The following is a 16,738-nucleotide window of genomic DNA, read 5'->3' on the forward strand; positions in this document are numbered from 1 at the left end:
CATCCAACCCTTGGTAGCACCTGGAATTGAACTGCTGGGTCCCTTTGCTGCACTGCTGGGGTCCAAGCTGGAGTCCCAGGCATGAGGCATGTTCAGACCTGTACTGATGTCCCTCTGCTTGCTGGCTGAGAGTGCCAGACAGTGCAGGCAGTGAGACGCTCCTCAGGCTCTGCAAGATGCATGCTGTGAGGTTGGGGTACCAACTAGGAAGTTTGCAGCAAGTTTGGGAGTCTCTGACAGCAGATCAACTTGTACATACATGCTAAAGGACAGGAAAGTCCAGGCAGAAAGAAACTCCAATAAACGTTGCTACTCAGAGAGCAGAAGGAAAGTTATTCTTCCCTTTTGCTGGGGGGTGATGCACAGGGAAGCAGGAGTCTCCTGTCCAGAATGATCTGAGTCTCTGTGGCACAGTCAGGGCATGAACTCTACTCTCCAGAGTACCTTGACCCCAGGAAACTTTGTTCCACGCTGGAACCCTCTTGCACCCTGCATGACTTACCACACAGCTTTTCTTGTGGCAGCCTGAACAAAGGACTCCACTTCCAGGGAGAGGAAGCAGCATCTCTCTCTTAACATGGCCCAGGTCCTGCTTTCACATCTGTCTCTAGAAGACCAGAAAGAAGGAAAGAGAAACACTGACAAGATGCCACAAAGACCATGCTTACACTGCTGTCTTTCTGTGGACCTCCCCCTGCTCTTCACTTCTGATCTGGCTGAGGATCTGTTTTCAGGCAAGGAGCCTTCTGGAAGCTGCCAACCCACAAGCTTCAGGTGGGCAGGATTTTCCATGGCAGGTGTGCTGTCACCCACAAAATATGTGTTGTGATGTAGGAACCAGCAATGGGAAGACACTAGTTTTAACTAACCTAGATGAGGCATACTGGCTCTCAGGAAACCTCAGTTACTGAAGTTCCAGTCCTTCACAGGACAGACAGCACGCCAAAAAAACCTGACTTTAGGTTCAGGAAGGTTTAGATGACAAGGGAGGGTCAGGGTGTTCCCCTGTGGTTGCTATCCAAGAGGATGTTCCCATCGCCCTGTGTGATCCCCCGTACCTTTTCTAACCAAGGAAGTGCAGTTCTGACTTTTGGCAAATAATGCTTCAAACACACTAACAGGGTTTCCTCCTGCAAACTCTAACACAGGTGCTGGGAAGACTGGCAAACCAGGTGGAGGTTTGCAGTCATTCAGCATAGTCCTGTGCCAAGGGCATTTGTAGGTCTAGGACACCCATTGCCACCACTTTGAGTGCTGACCCTGACCTTGGCTGCTCCAGGTTGGCTTACTGCGTATCACCAAGAATCCCTCATCAGGGACTTCATGTGGTCTGGGCTGCTCCTCCTGTGGAGGGAGGCATCTGCTGTGGGGTCCAGCACTTCCCAGCCAGAGGCATTCACAATTCACTCTGCCCCATGAGTGCCAGCCAGCCCAAGGAGGCAAGTGTCAAACCCACCCAAATACCCCCATCCACATCAGACACACCTGTCCTTACACACACCCTCATCACAGGTTCTCTGAAGCTGCAGCCAGTCCCGTGGGGCCAGAATCAGACCTGCCCCGCTCCCTGCCAGCTGCAGGATGATGAGGCATCACTGCCTGGAGCCTGAGCTGTCAGGAAGGAGACCTTGGCGGGGATCACTAGTTTAATACAGAGAGGAATTTGGATTTCAAAAGAAGAGAATACAAACCTCAGGAGACTGAGCCTCCTACCAAGTGTAAGGGAGCTGCTTCCCAGCAGGCTTGCTTTATCGGGGAAGCATGTTGGGAAGCCCGGTGAGGAGGATTAGAGAGAACACGCACACCTGATGGCAACGCTCTGAGCCCTGCAAGGGGTGCCAAGGCTTTACGTAATGCTCTGATCCGGTTGTGATCCCCTGGCAGAGTATCTGGTTACCAGTGGTTTATAGGTGCAGTAACAACATACCATGTGTATTCTGGAAGAGTCGTGTGTCAGTCTAATTAATGACTTTGTGGTTTGTGAGAATTTACCTAAAGCAGATGGGCACTGTGTCTGTTCCTCTGCCAGGCAGAAGGAGTCCAAGGTATTTCAAAGTGAGCAGGTGCTATAAATTATAATTACCAGGCTTGCAGAGGTAGGGAAAGCAAAGAGAAAAGAAATCTGATGGATTAAGAGATCAAGATACACTCTTGGGTTTTCTTTTTCAAATACTTATTGAAAACAATAAGAATAGTGAGCTCTTTCTGGAGTTTCTCGCAGATCAGCACTTTGGGGAGGTGCTTGGCGGGTGGTTGGCTCCTCCGGGTGGATGTTGCCTACAGCAGTTTGGTGGGGGAACGGAGGTTTAGTGCCAGGCAGAAGGGTGTCAGAGCTTTTCCAGTATGGGCGGCTATATGGTGGCCTCAGGACTGTCATCATCACTTCTCTCGCCTGGCTTTGAGGCCAGGGGCTCCAGGAGGATAAGATTTCTGAGTGGCCCAGTGCAGCTGTCCTAGGGTTACCGCTGTAGCCCAACTCCACAGTGCCAGCCTGTGCTCTCAGCGTGGGGATCTGCCTGCGGCCACGAATCCCAGAGCTCTGCATTTCCTCAGGGTTCCCTATCCAGGCTGGGCAGGAACTGCACTGATAGCTAATCTCTGGGATTTTGAGAGACCTTGGACATCCCTGAGACAGTAGCAGGTTTTCTGACCCAGTAAAACACAGCAGCATAGACACAATGCTTCCAGGGTCACATTTCTCCCTGCCGGATAATGGCATCCACTTGTTTGTCTCCTGCCCCATGGCAGCTCATTTCTCCTTGCACAGAGACTTGTGGCTGCATGTAACCTCACACAGACCGCAGACTCTGAGAATATGGACATAGCTGGCATGGAGACGCTGACACACATGGTGTCCCCCAGTGGGACACCAGCAGCGGGGAAGGCTCCAGCTGGGCTCATTGCCATGTGTCTGAGCAGCATCCTTTAGTCAAGAGAGACAAGTAGATGCAGGGGGGGACAAACGTCTCCTGGAAAGCAGGCACCTGCCTTCTGAGACAGATCACTCACAGCAGTGCCTGGTCCCCTCCATTCACAGCTGGAAAGAGACACAGTTCAAAAGGAGACATATGAGTACAGCTGAGATGACTTCAAGCTGTGATACCCACCTGGGTATCAAAATGATGTGCTCATTAAGTCTTTAGTACCAGGGAGTTAACCACAGCTCTAGCCCATCCTCTGGCCTTGCACATACAGAGGTTTGTCTAGAAATATCTAAAAATCTGGTAACTCTCTGCTCCAGACAAGAGAGAGCAAGTAAATCATAGTCCATCGATACTACAGTTTGAGATAAGAGGGAACTAGGAGTCTGGTGTCTTGGCTAAAGGTCTGCAAAGCCCATTCAGTCCCATAAAGTAATTTTCAGATGTTTCTGCCTTGTCCAAGTGACCAGCAACAGTCAGGTCCTTGGACCAGCCTTGACCGTGGGATTTCCCCACAGCTGTTGCTGCCCCAGAAGCCTCCAGCACACCGAGCCCATACCCCATTTCACCCTTGCATTTGCAAGCACAGAAACCAATTGTGGCACCTGAGGCTTGGAGAATGGTTCCCAGCTACTTTTTGACAAATCTCCCCACTGCACTCACCTCCTCCTCTGTGACGTTCCCTTTCCCCAACAGCAGCAGCAGCAGCACTTCCCTTCATGAGGAGTGAAGCCTCAAGATCCTGCACCACGAGGTGCACTGCTTATATGACAGCAGTGTCTGTTCTCTTTATATCTGTCCTGCAGAAGGAGTTGATGTCTTCATAAGCTGATGGGATGCAACCTGGAGGACAAACTGTGTCATATACACTGTTCTTAAAAATACTGCAAGCATTTTCATGTTTTCTACAAATACAATTTCCCGTTATATTCTGATTTCACTCCAGCTTTACTTGACGCATAATCTCTGAGCAGTAAACCAGCCTGACATGTACACTCACCTGCATACAGGTTCATTTTATCTCTAACTAAAATAATCCAGTTACTCCAACCCATTGGTTTGCCACTTCTCTGATATCTTTAGCAGGAACCTTTTGGATTCTTATGGAAAGGCAATAAAGACTACTTCATCCTCTGTCCCTCAAGGCAGGTAGTTATTTTTATACATATGGCCAGGGATTAAAATGCAAAGAATGACTTACAGCAAGTTGAGAACATGTGGACTTTGATGTAGACAAAGGAGGAAAGCTCTTCCCACCTGATTAGATTCTCACAAGCATATAAATTCTTATGACAGAAGGAAGAAAAAATTTACTTTGGAATCATGGCTGGAAGCATGCTTTGGAAGCATGGCCTGAAGAGCTCAGTCAATTCATCCCTTGTTTAACTTCTTTGATCTATTTGAGATTTGACAGTTTGCTGTTAACAGCAATATTCTTCTCTATAAATCACACGTGATGGAGTAAGGTTTAAGAAAGGTGTTTTTTCCATTGGGTGTTTAGAGGATGAAAGCTACGGAAAAAACAGAACTCTATAAAGTCGACATAACATAGCAGTGACTTACAATCTGTTGGCACAGAAGTTGTCTGTGGCAAGACCACCTCAGTCCTGTAACATGATTTATTGGCTATGGGGTCTTTCTGGAGCACAATGAAAAAGAGTTCAGTGAGGTAGTTCTTAATGATGAATCTGAAGATAGACTGAAACAAAGCAACAGCAAGTACTTTCTTGGTGATTGCTGCTGCTGAGAGCACAGGACCTTGAATGTCACCTTTCACAGACCACTTTGCAGCAGAAAGCATGCCTGTGGCAGGAAAGAGACCCCAGTGCAGGCAGCGTGCTAAAGAAGTTGCTTCCACACTAGAGGATGCTTGCTGCACAAAATCTTCCTGCCCTGTCTCTGAAATCACCCTCTTTTTACAGGGGAAAAAACTATGGCTTGGTCACTGTATTCTTGGTGGGACCTAACAAGCAGCTTCACTGCCTCCCCCTTGCAGCCTTCAAATAACAGCAGCGGGGTCAGCCATGTGGGCATTTGGCATTACACAGAGCAGCGTGGGCCAGGTTTGTAGTTGGGAAGTCGAGTGGCTGGAACCAGGAGGCTGGTGTTTTCATGCCTCTGCTGTGACTGTAGTGCTAGATCCTTCCCTCGTGGTGGGAGAGCTTAAGATACCACCAGGCAGGAAATCAAATTCTGAGTCATCCTCCATGGCCTCGCTACACAATCTTCCTTCCCTTCAGGTAAGCTTCTCTTGTGCCCACATCTCCCTCAGGCCGGCCAGGTGGATTTTTCTCCTCTGACCATAGCTGTCTAGATATTACTCATCTCAGCTAGTCAGCAGTGGAAAATGATGAGCATCTCCAGAGGGTGAATCACCTCTGTTATCTCAGAGCCCTGTCTCAGAGGATGAATCACTCTCTGAAGGACTCTAGTTTTCTCTTCTGGCTATGGAAAGACCCTATAATTACTTTCAAGTTCTGTGTGAATAAGGCTGGGTAAGATGTGTTTTTCCTACCCCTGGAGAGCAAAAAAATACCCATCTGCCCACCCCCCACTTTTATCTGGCAAAACCAGCTCACCAAGCTAACACACATCATCAGAGCATGGGTACCAAAGCAGAGCTGAGCATCTCTCCTCCCCCATGACCCAGCACACACTTGCGTAGCCCTCAGAGAAACCTATCGGGTGAGATCGTCTTGCCCAAAAATAAAAGTGCAAGGAGTGTAGGCTCTTCAGCTGCCAGTGATCTTGACTTGGGCCTTAATGTTCATGACGATCCCCTGAGTCAACTCCTCTCTTCATACTTCACTTTCTAATTTTCGCATTTATTGATCTTGTGGTTGGCCACACTTGGAAGGGGGTGATGATGAGGGGTACCCTTGCCGTGCCCCAACACCTCCAGGATTCACCAGCTGTGCTCTCAAGTGAAGAGGTCACAGTACAGGTTGAGTGGCTTGAGCTGTATTTTTCTAGCAGTCTGGCAGAAGCTATACCTACATGGCTATGCCCATTACGTACTGCAGCCACCTCCAAACTTTCCTATATTGACTGCTAGAGATCCAGTGTGGCAACCAGGAGTTCCATCTGGCTGAACGTTCAAGAGATCATTCACACCAGGCTGAAACTGGTGGTCGCTTGTCTATCTGTATTGTTCCTACCCTCCTCTGCCCACAGTGCAATGGCTGCAACACCCAGCTTTCCATACGTAAATGTCCCTCAGAAGTGACTCTGACAAACACAGAAACTTAACTTCACCTTCACAGCCCTCTCATACGCACTGTCAGTTCCCACTTCAGGCTGTAATAGCTTTCAGGAAGAGGCACACACTGTCTTGACTGCCCTCCCAGTGCCTAGAACATTGTAGACACTAAAGAAATAATATAGTTCACATCCACAATCCACACACAGACACGCTCTTGCATATGAGTCATATAGTAAGTTCCAACGTGTTTTCCATTGACCTTTATTATGGGGATTCATGAACCTTAACTCACTCACTTATACATCTAAGTATCCAGGGCATGCTGCATTTCCCCAGTGAAGGCTCAACGGAGAAGATGGGCAATGGGTCCCAGATGTTACCTACAGTAGATACAGCCACAGAGCTGGGAAGATGGGTCCCAGATGTTACATACAGTAGATGTGTCAGTGCAAAAGGAAGATGGGTCCCAGATGTTACATGCATTGAATGTGCAAGCAGTCCTGATGAACCACAGAGAAGCTTCAGGTAAACTGGACATAGGAAGGCAAACAAGAAATGAACAACATATTAAGATGGCACCCATCTATGCAACATTTAGTCCTCTATTCAAGACACATTTCTCTCATCTTCAACTCTCTGCCCCTTTCATAACCCTGTGGACTTCAAGAAGTTCCTCCCACAGCAAGGTAGATGGGAGCACAGTCAATCTAGTGAGACTCAGGGGTGAAAGGTACAGAACTGTCCCACCTTACTAGGTAAGGCATAGGAATATTAGCTGTGTTGGTGGGATAAACACCAAGTTAATTTTTAGCCAAGTGATACGAGGCACATATACAAAATTCTAGGAGCAGCAGAAGCCAGCCCTGTGCATGACAGGCTCCGTTGGACACGGTATCTTTGGCAGTCAGAGCTCACTGCCATGGTCTGGGAGGTCCCTGCTAGCCCAGGCTGCAGGTGGTCCAAGCGATGTGTCCCCTCACAGCCGCCTGCAGTGCTGACTGCTCTCGACGGGACACAGCAACCTGCACAGCCCCTTGCAGTGCAGGGCAAAGCTACAGTTCCCTTCGTACAGAGCAAAGAGGAGGCGAAGAAAAGCCAAGCAGCTTGTCCAGGGTCACGCTGAGCCCGCGGCAGAGCAGGGACACTGGACAGCTAGCTCCAAACCCCAGCCGAGCAGACTATGCCCTGTTCTCACGGCTCAGTGTTCCACCTTGAAAGCAGCCTCAGCTGCCAGAAAGAGCAGCAGAGCTTTCCAGTGCCCTGCAGCTGTGGTGTGGCTCAAAAGCTGCTGTGTGTGGCCCATGGAGGATCCCCTCAGCCAGAGAGGGGCCAGGAGACAGTCCCCCAGACCCCTGCGCTGGCTCTGGAGGGCTCATGGCTGCCATGCTGTTTAAACCTGTGGAGGGGCCAAGGCCAGAGGCCCTCAGTCCCTGGTGAGATAGAGAGCTGTTGTGCACTCCTCTCCAGGTCAACATCTGGCCAGCTGCGGGTCACATGTTCAGTGAGAAGTGATGCGCCGCATGCATGACGATCAAAATTCTCAGCAAAGGCCAGTGCTTCTCCCCAGTATAGTCTATGAGGTGTGAGGTGTCACTGTAAGGGTGAGGGTGATTTAATTTCTAAAACAAAGCCAGCTGCATTGGAAGGTCACAGGGGACCACCCAGCACAAGGAGGCACTCGAACATGCCAGGGTACAGTCCAGCACCCCAACAGGAGGAAGTCTCCACCCAGGTGTCCATCAAAACAAGATAACTGCCAGTCTTGCAATGATTGCCTGAGTCAAACACCACAGACTGGACATCTGGACCCCTATCTCAACACCGACTCGCAAGCGGAGAGCGGATGGAGCAGGTCGGGCATGGACCCCATTGTGACACCCTGCAGGTGCCCACTGCCAGGCAGGGTCCTTGTGATGCATCTGGTCCCTTGTGCATTCAAGGTGTGAGCTGGCTCTTACATCCCAGCACATGCTTGGCTCTGGAGAGCTCTCAGGGCACCATCACCTGTTCAGAGCCCCTCTCTGCAGAAATCAGTGTGTCCTGTTGCTTCGGTCCCAAAAGCTGCTCTCCCTTCTCTTTTCCAGCAAGCTTTGTGCTGGACGAACACCAGGTTTTCCAGCAAATATGCAGGACCCACAGTGCTTGGTGGACCTTTGAGCCACTCTGCTCAGCCTCTGGCTGCCTCCTGCACCTTCTCCATTTCCCTGTGCCTGGCACCATGGGCAAAGGGGCAATGCCAGGTGCCCAGGGAAAGGGCTGGTTGGGGAATTGGTGCACCGGTGGAGTGCAGCTGCCCAACCGTTGGCAGTTTCTATAGCTGCACAGAGGTTTTGGCAATCCTTCTTGCACGGTTCTGACCTGAGGGGTTTTGGAGGTGTCTGCAGCTGGGGATAACAAAGCCTTCTTGTCTGTACCAAAGGCACTTTGTGTGGAGTCCTGGTATTGCCCTGATTTCATTTCCTGAGCATCCCTTGTGGAGGGCTTCCCAGAGGTACATGTCCCATTAAGTCAGGAGTGAAGGAAGACTCATTGCAGTCCAAACAGAGCCCTGCAAACTTTTCCACCAGGTCCTGTTCCACACCCAACTGGGAACATTTGCATCTTGAACCTTCATTTGCTGCCTGAGATGATTTTCACAAGTGTTTTCAGCCTGGAAATGGAGCTAGTGAACTCTTGCAAGTCTTGCTTGAGGGCTGTGAGCTCTTCTGTGACAGAGGCAGAGAGGCTACAAGGCAACAATTTACCTATTCAGTAATGTATCATTTATAGAGTCAGAATCATAGAGGAGTTTGGGTTGGAAGGGACCTTTAAAGGTCATCTGGTCCAATCCCCCTGCTGTGAGCAGGGACATCTACTAGATCAGGTTGCTCAGAGCCCTGTCCAGCCTGACCTTGAGTGTTTCCAGGGATGGGGCATCTACCGCCTCTATGGGCAACCGTGGCTGTGTTTTGCCACCTGCATCATAAAAAGTTTCTTCCTTATATGTAGTCTGAATCTATCCTCTTTTAGTTTAAATCCATTATTCTTTGTGCTGTTCCTACAGGCCCTACTAAAAGACTGTCCCCATCTTTCTTATAAGCCCCTTTTAAGTATTGAAAGGCCACTATAAATGTCTCCCTAGAGCCTTCTCCAGGCTGAAGCAACCCCAGCTCCCTCAGCCTGTCCTCATAGGAGAGGTGTTCCAGCCCTCTGATCATTTTTGTGACCTCCTCTGGACCCGCTCCAGTAGGTCCATTCTCCCAGTGTATCTGCAGTGCATTATGACCTCGAGGGCATGATAGAGCAGAAATTAAAACCAGATTCCAGCCTTCCAGGTTAGCACTGTAGTCCGTCCCTGGCTGCCTTTCTCCTATCCCGTTTGGTATCAGCTGATGGAAGGAGCCCTTGCTGCCCGCCTGGGCAGTCTGGGCAGGCTCAGGGACCCAGAACCTCCTGCCTCTGTGTTTCTGGGCCCCATGGGGTGCTGTGCATCGCAGAAAGCGCAGCCCATACGGAGCTGGCTTGCAGGGGAGCCTGGCAGAGGGGGACAGAGTGCCTTCGAGCAGGGCGCTTTGCTGGGCTCTGGAGCCATCCTCCCTCGCTGTGCCCTCAGCTCCTCGCGGCACATTCCCCCAGGAGCTCACAAGCCAGGTACTGACTCAGTGTGTCTGGGAGTTTTGCCTGAGAAAGGAACTGAGGTGTTGGCCCCAGTCATTAGTAAGTTATCGGAGAATAGCTGCAGTGACATCATCTCCTTCTTATGTTACTACAAGGAACTTAGATCCTATTATGGGATAGGAGGTAACTCAATCAAGCCTTTCAAGATAAACTCAGACAGGAAGAGAGACGTGATTGCCTGAAGGCACCAATTAGACATTTCTGGTGAGATCAGCTCTGTTCAGCCGACACACATGCACACTGGGGCCAAGGAAGACAGCGAGCACCTCACTCCCCGAGGAAGGGGTGGACTCAGGGAGGGGTGGGCAACCATCTCTGCCTCCCAGTGCTGCTGGGTCAGGCCTCAACACCTTCACGGGGTCACAGCTCTCTCCAGACCATCCTTTTTATGTCCTATATTCTGCTGTTGACAGAGAGTCGAGATGCAGTGGAGCTCCTCGGTTTGGAGAGAGAACAGCCCAGCCCAGTATACCCAACGCTGCGTATAGTCTTTGGTGGAAAGTTTTCTCCAACTTTATCAAGGGAAAGAATAGCTCTATATATTGCAAAAAGTACTGGGAGGATGGGCTGGAGTTTGAGGTCCCGCTGTCCTGTTGTGACTGGGCTGCAGGCAGTGGAGGAACATCAGAGTTTATATTGCAGACCAGTTACTGCACATAGTTTGTCTAAGGCATACAGAGAGCCAGCTATTATTGTCTCTACTGCGTGCAAGGAAGGAAGCACAGCAGCAGAAGTCAGGATATTTCCTGACAGCATGGCACTTTCTGTTTTTATTGGTTTCTAGGCTGCAGCTCCCCCTGTAAATGCTCCACAGGCAGAAGGAACTGGAAAGATACGGGCAAAGTTGCTTCTGCCAGTCATAGCCTGAGATTCGCACCACATCTGTTAGGGAACAGAGAGGCTGTTTCTGGTTATCCACTGCTGCACACTTCTGCCAGTCATGTTACAGACAACAGGATGCATGTGCTTACAGATGTCTAGGAAATGCACTTGTACATCCTCTGAAATACTCTGGAAACAGTTCTTGGAACAAGACAGTTCTTAAAAACTGCTGGGTCTGTGGTGCAGGAAACCAAAGATCTCAGATTGTAGCTTGACCTGTCAGAATTAATACAAAACTTACGACATGCTCACTGCACTGGCAGCTGCACATAGCACCACCACCACCTGGACCTCCTGAATGGCTGAACTGATTGCATTGGCTTATCTTCTGCACACTGGGAAGGGGGAATCTCCCACTCCTGACCTTTTCTCATTAGAAAAGGACTTCCCTACATGCTTGGTCCCTTCTAGAAATATTTTTGGTCCTAGCATCAACTCTAGACTGTTCCTGGCAAGAAGGCAGGCAATTCCTCCTCAAACCTTTATCAAATACAGAAAATGCTCAAAGGAATGAAGTGCTCTTCAGAGGCATGTTGGGCTCCTAACCCTGCACCCACATGAAGCCTACCTGACACTGTCCTGCCCAAGGAAAGACTTCCCTTTCCCACCCCGTGTGGGTTCCTTTGGCTCCCCAGAGCTGCTACTGGCACAGCAGCAGCAAAGGCAGCAGCTGGTGGGGCTCAGACATACTTGCATTTGGTGCTGACCTGCTCCTCTCACCATGGCTCAGCACAGATGTGAACGAAGATGACACAGTCAATGGCTCAGATCAAAAGCCAAGGGACTTTTGACATGCTTCCCAGTCAGTTCCCTCTCTCCCCATCCCTGTAGTCCATAAAACCAAAAACGGAGTAAAATCTGAGGTGATTCCAGGCACTTTTAGGACTTTCGACTAAGTGTCATGTTGAAGTCATATAAATGCCCCATAACTATCAGCAGTAGATGCAGGTCTACACCCAGAAGCTGAGACTTTCAAGGAGCTGGTGATTTTCATATGCCGTTGCTCTTGAATGTCCCACTTAAAATCAGCTCCTTTTGCCTCCAATGGACAGGATGATGCTCTGAAGTGCCTTGCTTGAGCCTGTGAAGTCACTTGGAAATTTTGTCCATGCAGACATCTGGAGACCACTGTGTCATCCACTCTCCAGACCTAACAGCAGGTGTGAGATGAAGTCCCACTTCTAAGCCATTCAGCAGCTCCATGAAAGAGGCATCTTCCTCTGTAAACAACAAACGGGTTAATGCTTGCAAGGAAAACTGACTGAGTGATTTGGTGAAATAAAGATTAAAACATCTCCATGGAAGGTGAGGAGCCAGCCCCAGCCTGCACTGTCCAATTTACCCACTAATCAGCCCAATTATCTTAGGTATAAATCATAACAAAACACTTACAGAGCCAGAGTCACACACTGAAGAAAGGAGAGAACTGTTGGGTTGGTTTTTGTTTAGTATAATTGATATAATTACTAACAACTCTGTGCCAAGAACTTCAGCTTTTCTCCTTCCAGAAGAGAGTGGAGAGCTGTCTGAAAGCCATAGCAATTAGCAATACCCACATGCACAGCTTTTATTAGAAAGAATGCACCTCTATTCCAGAAACAGCCATCAGCTCCCCAAGGAGCAATTAAATAACCCAGAGAACTTTTGGTACCAGGAAGGCAGCCATCACTTAGTCCATGTTCCCTGTTCCCTTCTCAGTGCTGCAAAGGCACGTAAGGGATCCTGCCCCTCATTCTGTGTGTGAAATACCTTCACCTGGACACGTCCTTGTTCCTAATTTTAACTTCATTAGCTCCAGATAGCTGCTGTCCTGTGGTCCAAGCAGGCTGCTGTTTCTGAGGTTGCTCAGGTCCTTGTCCAGCTCATTGCAACCAGCAGAAAGTCTCCCTTTTGCTTCACTGGGGAGTCCGGCTGGGGTCTGATTTTCACCCTCTGGACCAGGTTAAGGCAGCAGTGATGAGGCTGGAGCTCACCAGCACTCCCTGAGCGTGCTGCTCTCCACAGAGTGTCTCAGGGGCAGTGGCCATGCTCCCCACAATGCTCCACATTGCCACCAGGCAGCCCATGTGGAGGTGAGGGGACAGAAGACTTGGGGTTCCTTTGGGTGTTGCAGAGGTGACCTCTCACTGATGGCAGGGCACAGAGACGTGGAGCAGAGCCTAGCTGGGAGCTGCAGCATGTCCAAAGCTAGTGGCCATCCAGAAGAGTTAACAAACTCGTTAGATGAACTTCAATTATCGTGCCTATACTAACCATAGGGATCCACAAAGGCAGGGAGGTGTCCAAGCACCTCACAAAAATCTGCCTAGGAGCCATGCTACCTCACTGGCACTTCTCTCGTACCTATGGCCATGGATTTTAAAAAGTGCCTCTCCTGAGCATATGCTAAACAGCCATGGAGCAGATACATCAGCATTAACGGTAAATTTCCCCAACACCTGGGGCACCATCACACTGAAGCCAGACTCCCTCGTGGCTCACGTCTGTGGCTTCACCCAGCAGCTGGTGGCCAAAGTAGGACATAAAGCCAGACAGTCTCAGGGCCCACCCCACTGCCTTGCCACAAACCATCCCTGCCTTGGACAGCTCAGCCTGGTGTACCAGCCCTCGCCTCTGTTTCAGCATCTCTGTTTCTGAAAGTTTAATTTGGTTTTGAAAAATGATAACTATTCCCAGTGGATATTTTCATTGTCTGTTCTTTAATTAATTAAACTTAAAACAGAGCATTCACTTTAAAACAATTTTCAGTAAACATATAGGGATTTGGATGAAAGAATGTCTCTGAGAAAAGTAAGCAGTACTTTTTTTTTTTTTAAAAAAAAAAACAGATTATGATGCCAAAAACTAACAGAATTCTTATGCTGAAGAAGGAATGGAAAAATTAAGCAAAGATTAACATTTCCCACACAAGTTTTAATTTTGGTTAAAAAGTTCTTGTTTGTCCCAAAACATTTTGATGAAATTTTTCAAATAGAGTCTTTAATCTTACCCTGGGCTGCTGTAGGGTTTGCTTTTCTGGTTTTTATTCTTTGGATTTGTCTTCTTGGGAAGATAAATGATACTGTGCTCCGAATTATTTGTAGTCTTGGTGACAGGAGGTAAATTGAGGTAGAACTTGCAATGTGCCCACCCTCTTCAAGAGGAAAATATACACCATTTTGTGTCAGTCTTCTGAGCAAAGATTCAAACCTGGTGGCAACTGAGCTGAGCTTTGGGTGCGATGTGCTTTTGTCATCCACAGAGGAATCAATAGAGCTGGCTGAAAAACTCTCAGCTGAACAGCCTTACACCAGGAAATGCTGCTTTGCAGCAATGCAAGCGTACTGCAATTTGGAAAAATGCGGTGATGTGGCAAAATGGAAGTAACAAAATAGTTATTTAATCCACATTGGGGTATCATTTCAGTTTGAGGTGATGTTGTATCAAGACTTGTACGCTGCATTTAAAGGGCAGTTGTCCAAGGGTGATCTCAGGAAGGTCTGACTGCACTTCTTGACCACGTACAAATCTCCAGCTTTGTCCATCCAGCTCAGACCAGCCAGTGCAGGAAATGCTTCTCTCTGCGGCATAGGAAAAAGTTTGTTTTCCAGGATCATCTGAGAATTTCACCCAGGAAATACCACCCCTACCCCACAGAGACCACTGTTTGCACCTGGCCTCTTCCCTGCTCTGTGCACATGGTGGGGCATTTGGCCTCCTCCTGCAGACTAGAAGTTTATTGCAGGGTGCTGGGAAGTGGTTTGTGAATGTCTGTGCTCTTTGGAAAAGGGTCTGCTGCTGGGGGGGTGGGGGGAGGAAAACAGCGTCTGGGGGTCTGTTCCAGTGTCCAATTTTCATCAGAAGTATTCCTTTCTGTAGTCAAAAATACTGATTTCTATAGCACGTTCCTTTATGGAGGAGTGTTGATTCAAGGGCTGGGACGTGACAGTTCTGTTAACTACCTTCTCCCATGCTTTGCTAAGAGACAAAGTGCTTTCTCTTTGCAATTTGAATTCAGAGATCTTTCCTTTAGATAGTTCAGAAAAATAAAATAAGCTCTGTTGGCCATGGATGGAAAACAGAATTTGCTTTCTCCTTGGTATAATTGGTTCCTGGTACTTCATCCAAATTTGAAGTGTTTTCCTCTTATATTTTGATTTTTAAATCTAAGATAACACATTGTATCCTGTGTACCATTGTTGAAATAAAAGATCTTTAAGAGAGATGATTTCCAAACCTAGTTTTTTAACTTTTTTTTTTCTTAATAAGCTTAATATTTTTTGGCTTCTCATTCTAATTTGGAACAAAAACAAGTCTTAAAAATTAAAGTTTCTCACCAAATTAAACCTCAGATTCAACTGCCTTAAGGTTTCCATGATTATAAAAAAAGAAAAAAAGCTATTGGCAAATCCAGAAGAAAGAAAGGCCTGAACATGTGCGATACAGAGAGCACAGGCTTAATTCCTGCACCATGACATATGGTCTGACTCGTTTGCGGTGATTTTGCAGGTAGCTCTGGCAGTTCGGATCAAACACAGGACCCCAAGCAGGACTGCCACATATTTTGCATTTCCAGACAAAGCCTTTTCTCCTGCAATGGGGCTTTGGCCGCACAGTTTGACTGTCCTGCACATCCCACAGCAGTGGGTCTAAGCAGGTTGTGGGGTGCCCCAAATAGGGCTGTGCCTCTGCAGATCGGCTCAGGCAGATCCCTGGCAAGCCCAGCCCCAGGGGATGCAGCTTTGATGCTCATTTTTAAGGGGGGTGCCTGCAAGCCACAGCTGGCCACTGTCCATCTGGTAGGTCCATGTGAAAGGACTTAGCTCAACCACTTTGTTTAAGAAGCTGCCATCAGCTGGCAGCTCTAAATGGCCATCGAGAAATGATCATCCTTGGCAGAGGTCAGACATCTCCAAGCACAGTTAGGAGCCTTGCACCGATACCTCCTTATGCTAATCACTATTTACAGCCTAATCCAATCTCCTTGGCCATCAATCCATCCCCCTCAGCATCAAAACTCCCTTTGCATAACACCAGCAATGCTAGATCCGTCTCTCACTTACCCCCACCCTTTCTTTTCCACTCAGACGCCTGGATGCAAACCTTATCTCTGTGGTGCCCGAGAAGAGCTTTGAGGGGCTGCTCTCCTTGCGTCACCTGTGGCTGGACGATAATGCCCTGACGGAGATCCCTGTCCAAGCTCTGAACCACCTGCCAGCGCTGCAAGCCATGACCCTGGCTCTCAACCAAATCTGGCACATCCCTGATTACGCCTTCCAGAACCTCAGCAGCCTCGTGGTGCTGTAAGCCTTCTCTGCTTGTTCCTCCCTCGCAGCCACAGCATTCTCCGGCTGGGACAAGGTGCTGACTGTGCCTGGCAAACAGGGTCCTCCTCCCCCGTGGGAAGACCTGGTGGTCACTCCCCAGGAGCAGCTTTGTGCTGCAGGGGCAGCAGGCAGGGCTTTTGTTCACTGAGAGTCAAGGAATCCTTGCCATTTGATATGAAATGCTAAATCTGCCTCTTTTGATTTTTTTCATGTTTTCCCCACTTTTCACTGAAGAGCCAAAAAGCTCCCTTGATAGTAAAAAAATGTTTTGCATTTAAAAAAATAAATAAATCAGTACATAGAAACAGCAGATATCCCCCCCCCCCCCCCCCCGAAGATTCAAGCAATAAAAAACTTACAATTTCTGTTTCCCCTCCAATCCTTGTGTTAAAACTACAGGAATTTATATCAACATGAAAAAAAAATATAAAACTGCAACAACTTGCAGTCAGGTCAAAGAACAACTTTGTTTTTTTCTTGGAAAACATGCCAAGAAAATTTTTTGACCAAATATGATTTTGAACAAAAGGTCTAACCTCAACACCTTGTCCAAGCCTGCACGTGCCTATTTGCATAACTGTGTTATATATGCAGATGACCTATTCTTTGCAGTGATCACAACCCCATGGTGCATGTTGTTGTCGTCCAGTTTGCATTATAAACATTTTACTGACAGTGTTCAGAGCAATGTAGAGAACAGTGCTGCTCTGAGAAGATAGATACCTGGCCCAGGAGGGAAACATTTACTCCTTGGGCAGCCAGACGCACCA

General features: G+C 48.4%; 1 protein-coding gene and 1 long non-coding RNA gene across 11 annotated transcripts in view; one reads left to right on the forward strand and one right to left on the reverse strand.

Moving 5' to 3' along the window:
• The window catches only part of LGR6 (leucine rich repeat containing G protein-coupled receptor 6), a 141,233-nt gene that overhangs the window by 79,860 nt on the left and 44,635 nt on the right, over positions 1-16,738 (forward strand). For 2 of the 3 annotated variants that reach the window (XM_080367437.1, XM_080367438.1), the window contains one exon: positions 15,729-15,944. The exons of the other annotated variant lie outside the window; for it this stretch is intronic. In XM_080367437.1, coding sequence (XP_080223563.1) covers positions 15,729-15,944 — 216 coding nt within the window. The remainder of the gene's footprint in view (positions 1-15,728; positions 15,945-16,738) is intronic. 3 annotated transcript variants of the gene reach the window in all.
• LOC308054513 overlaps positions 1-16,738 on the reverse strand; it is a 113,480-nt gene that overhangs the window by 31,955 nt on the left and 64,787 nt on the right. For 5 of the 8 annotated variants that reach the window (XR_013924134.1, XR_013924135.1, XR_013924136.1 and 2 more), the window contains 2 exons: positions 13,652-14,222; positions 503-11,882 (listed from right to left, as the gene is read on the reverse strand). This is a non-coding gene — a long non-coding RNA (uncharacterized lncRNA). The remainder of the gene's footprint in view (positions 1-502; positions 11,883-13,651; positions 14,223-16,738) is intronic. The other 3 variants (XR_013924137.1, XR_013924138.1, XR_013924139.1) reach the window with 3 other exon arrangements.

The sequence above is a fragment of the Falco punctatus genome, assembly GCF_963210335.1.
Source record: "Falco punctatus genome assembly, chromosome: 17".
NCBI classification, from domain to species: domain Eukaryota; kingdom Metazoa; phylum Chordata; class Aves; order Falconiformes; family Falconidae; genus Falco; species Falco punctatus.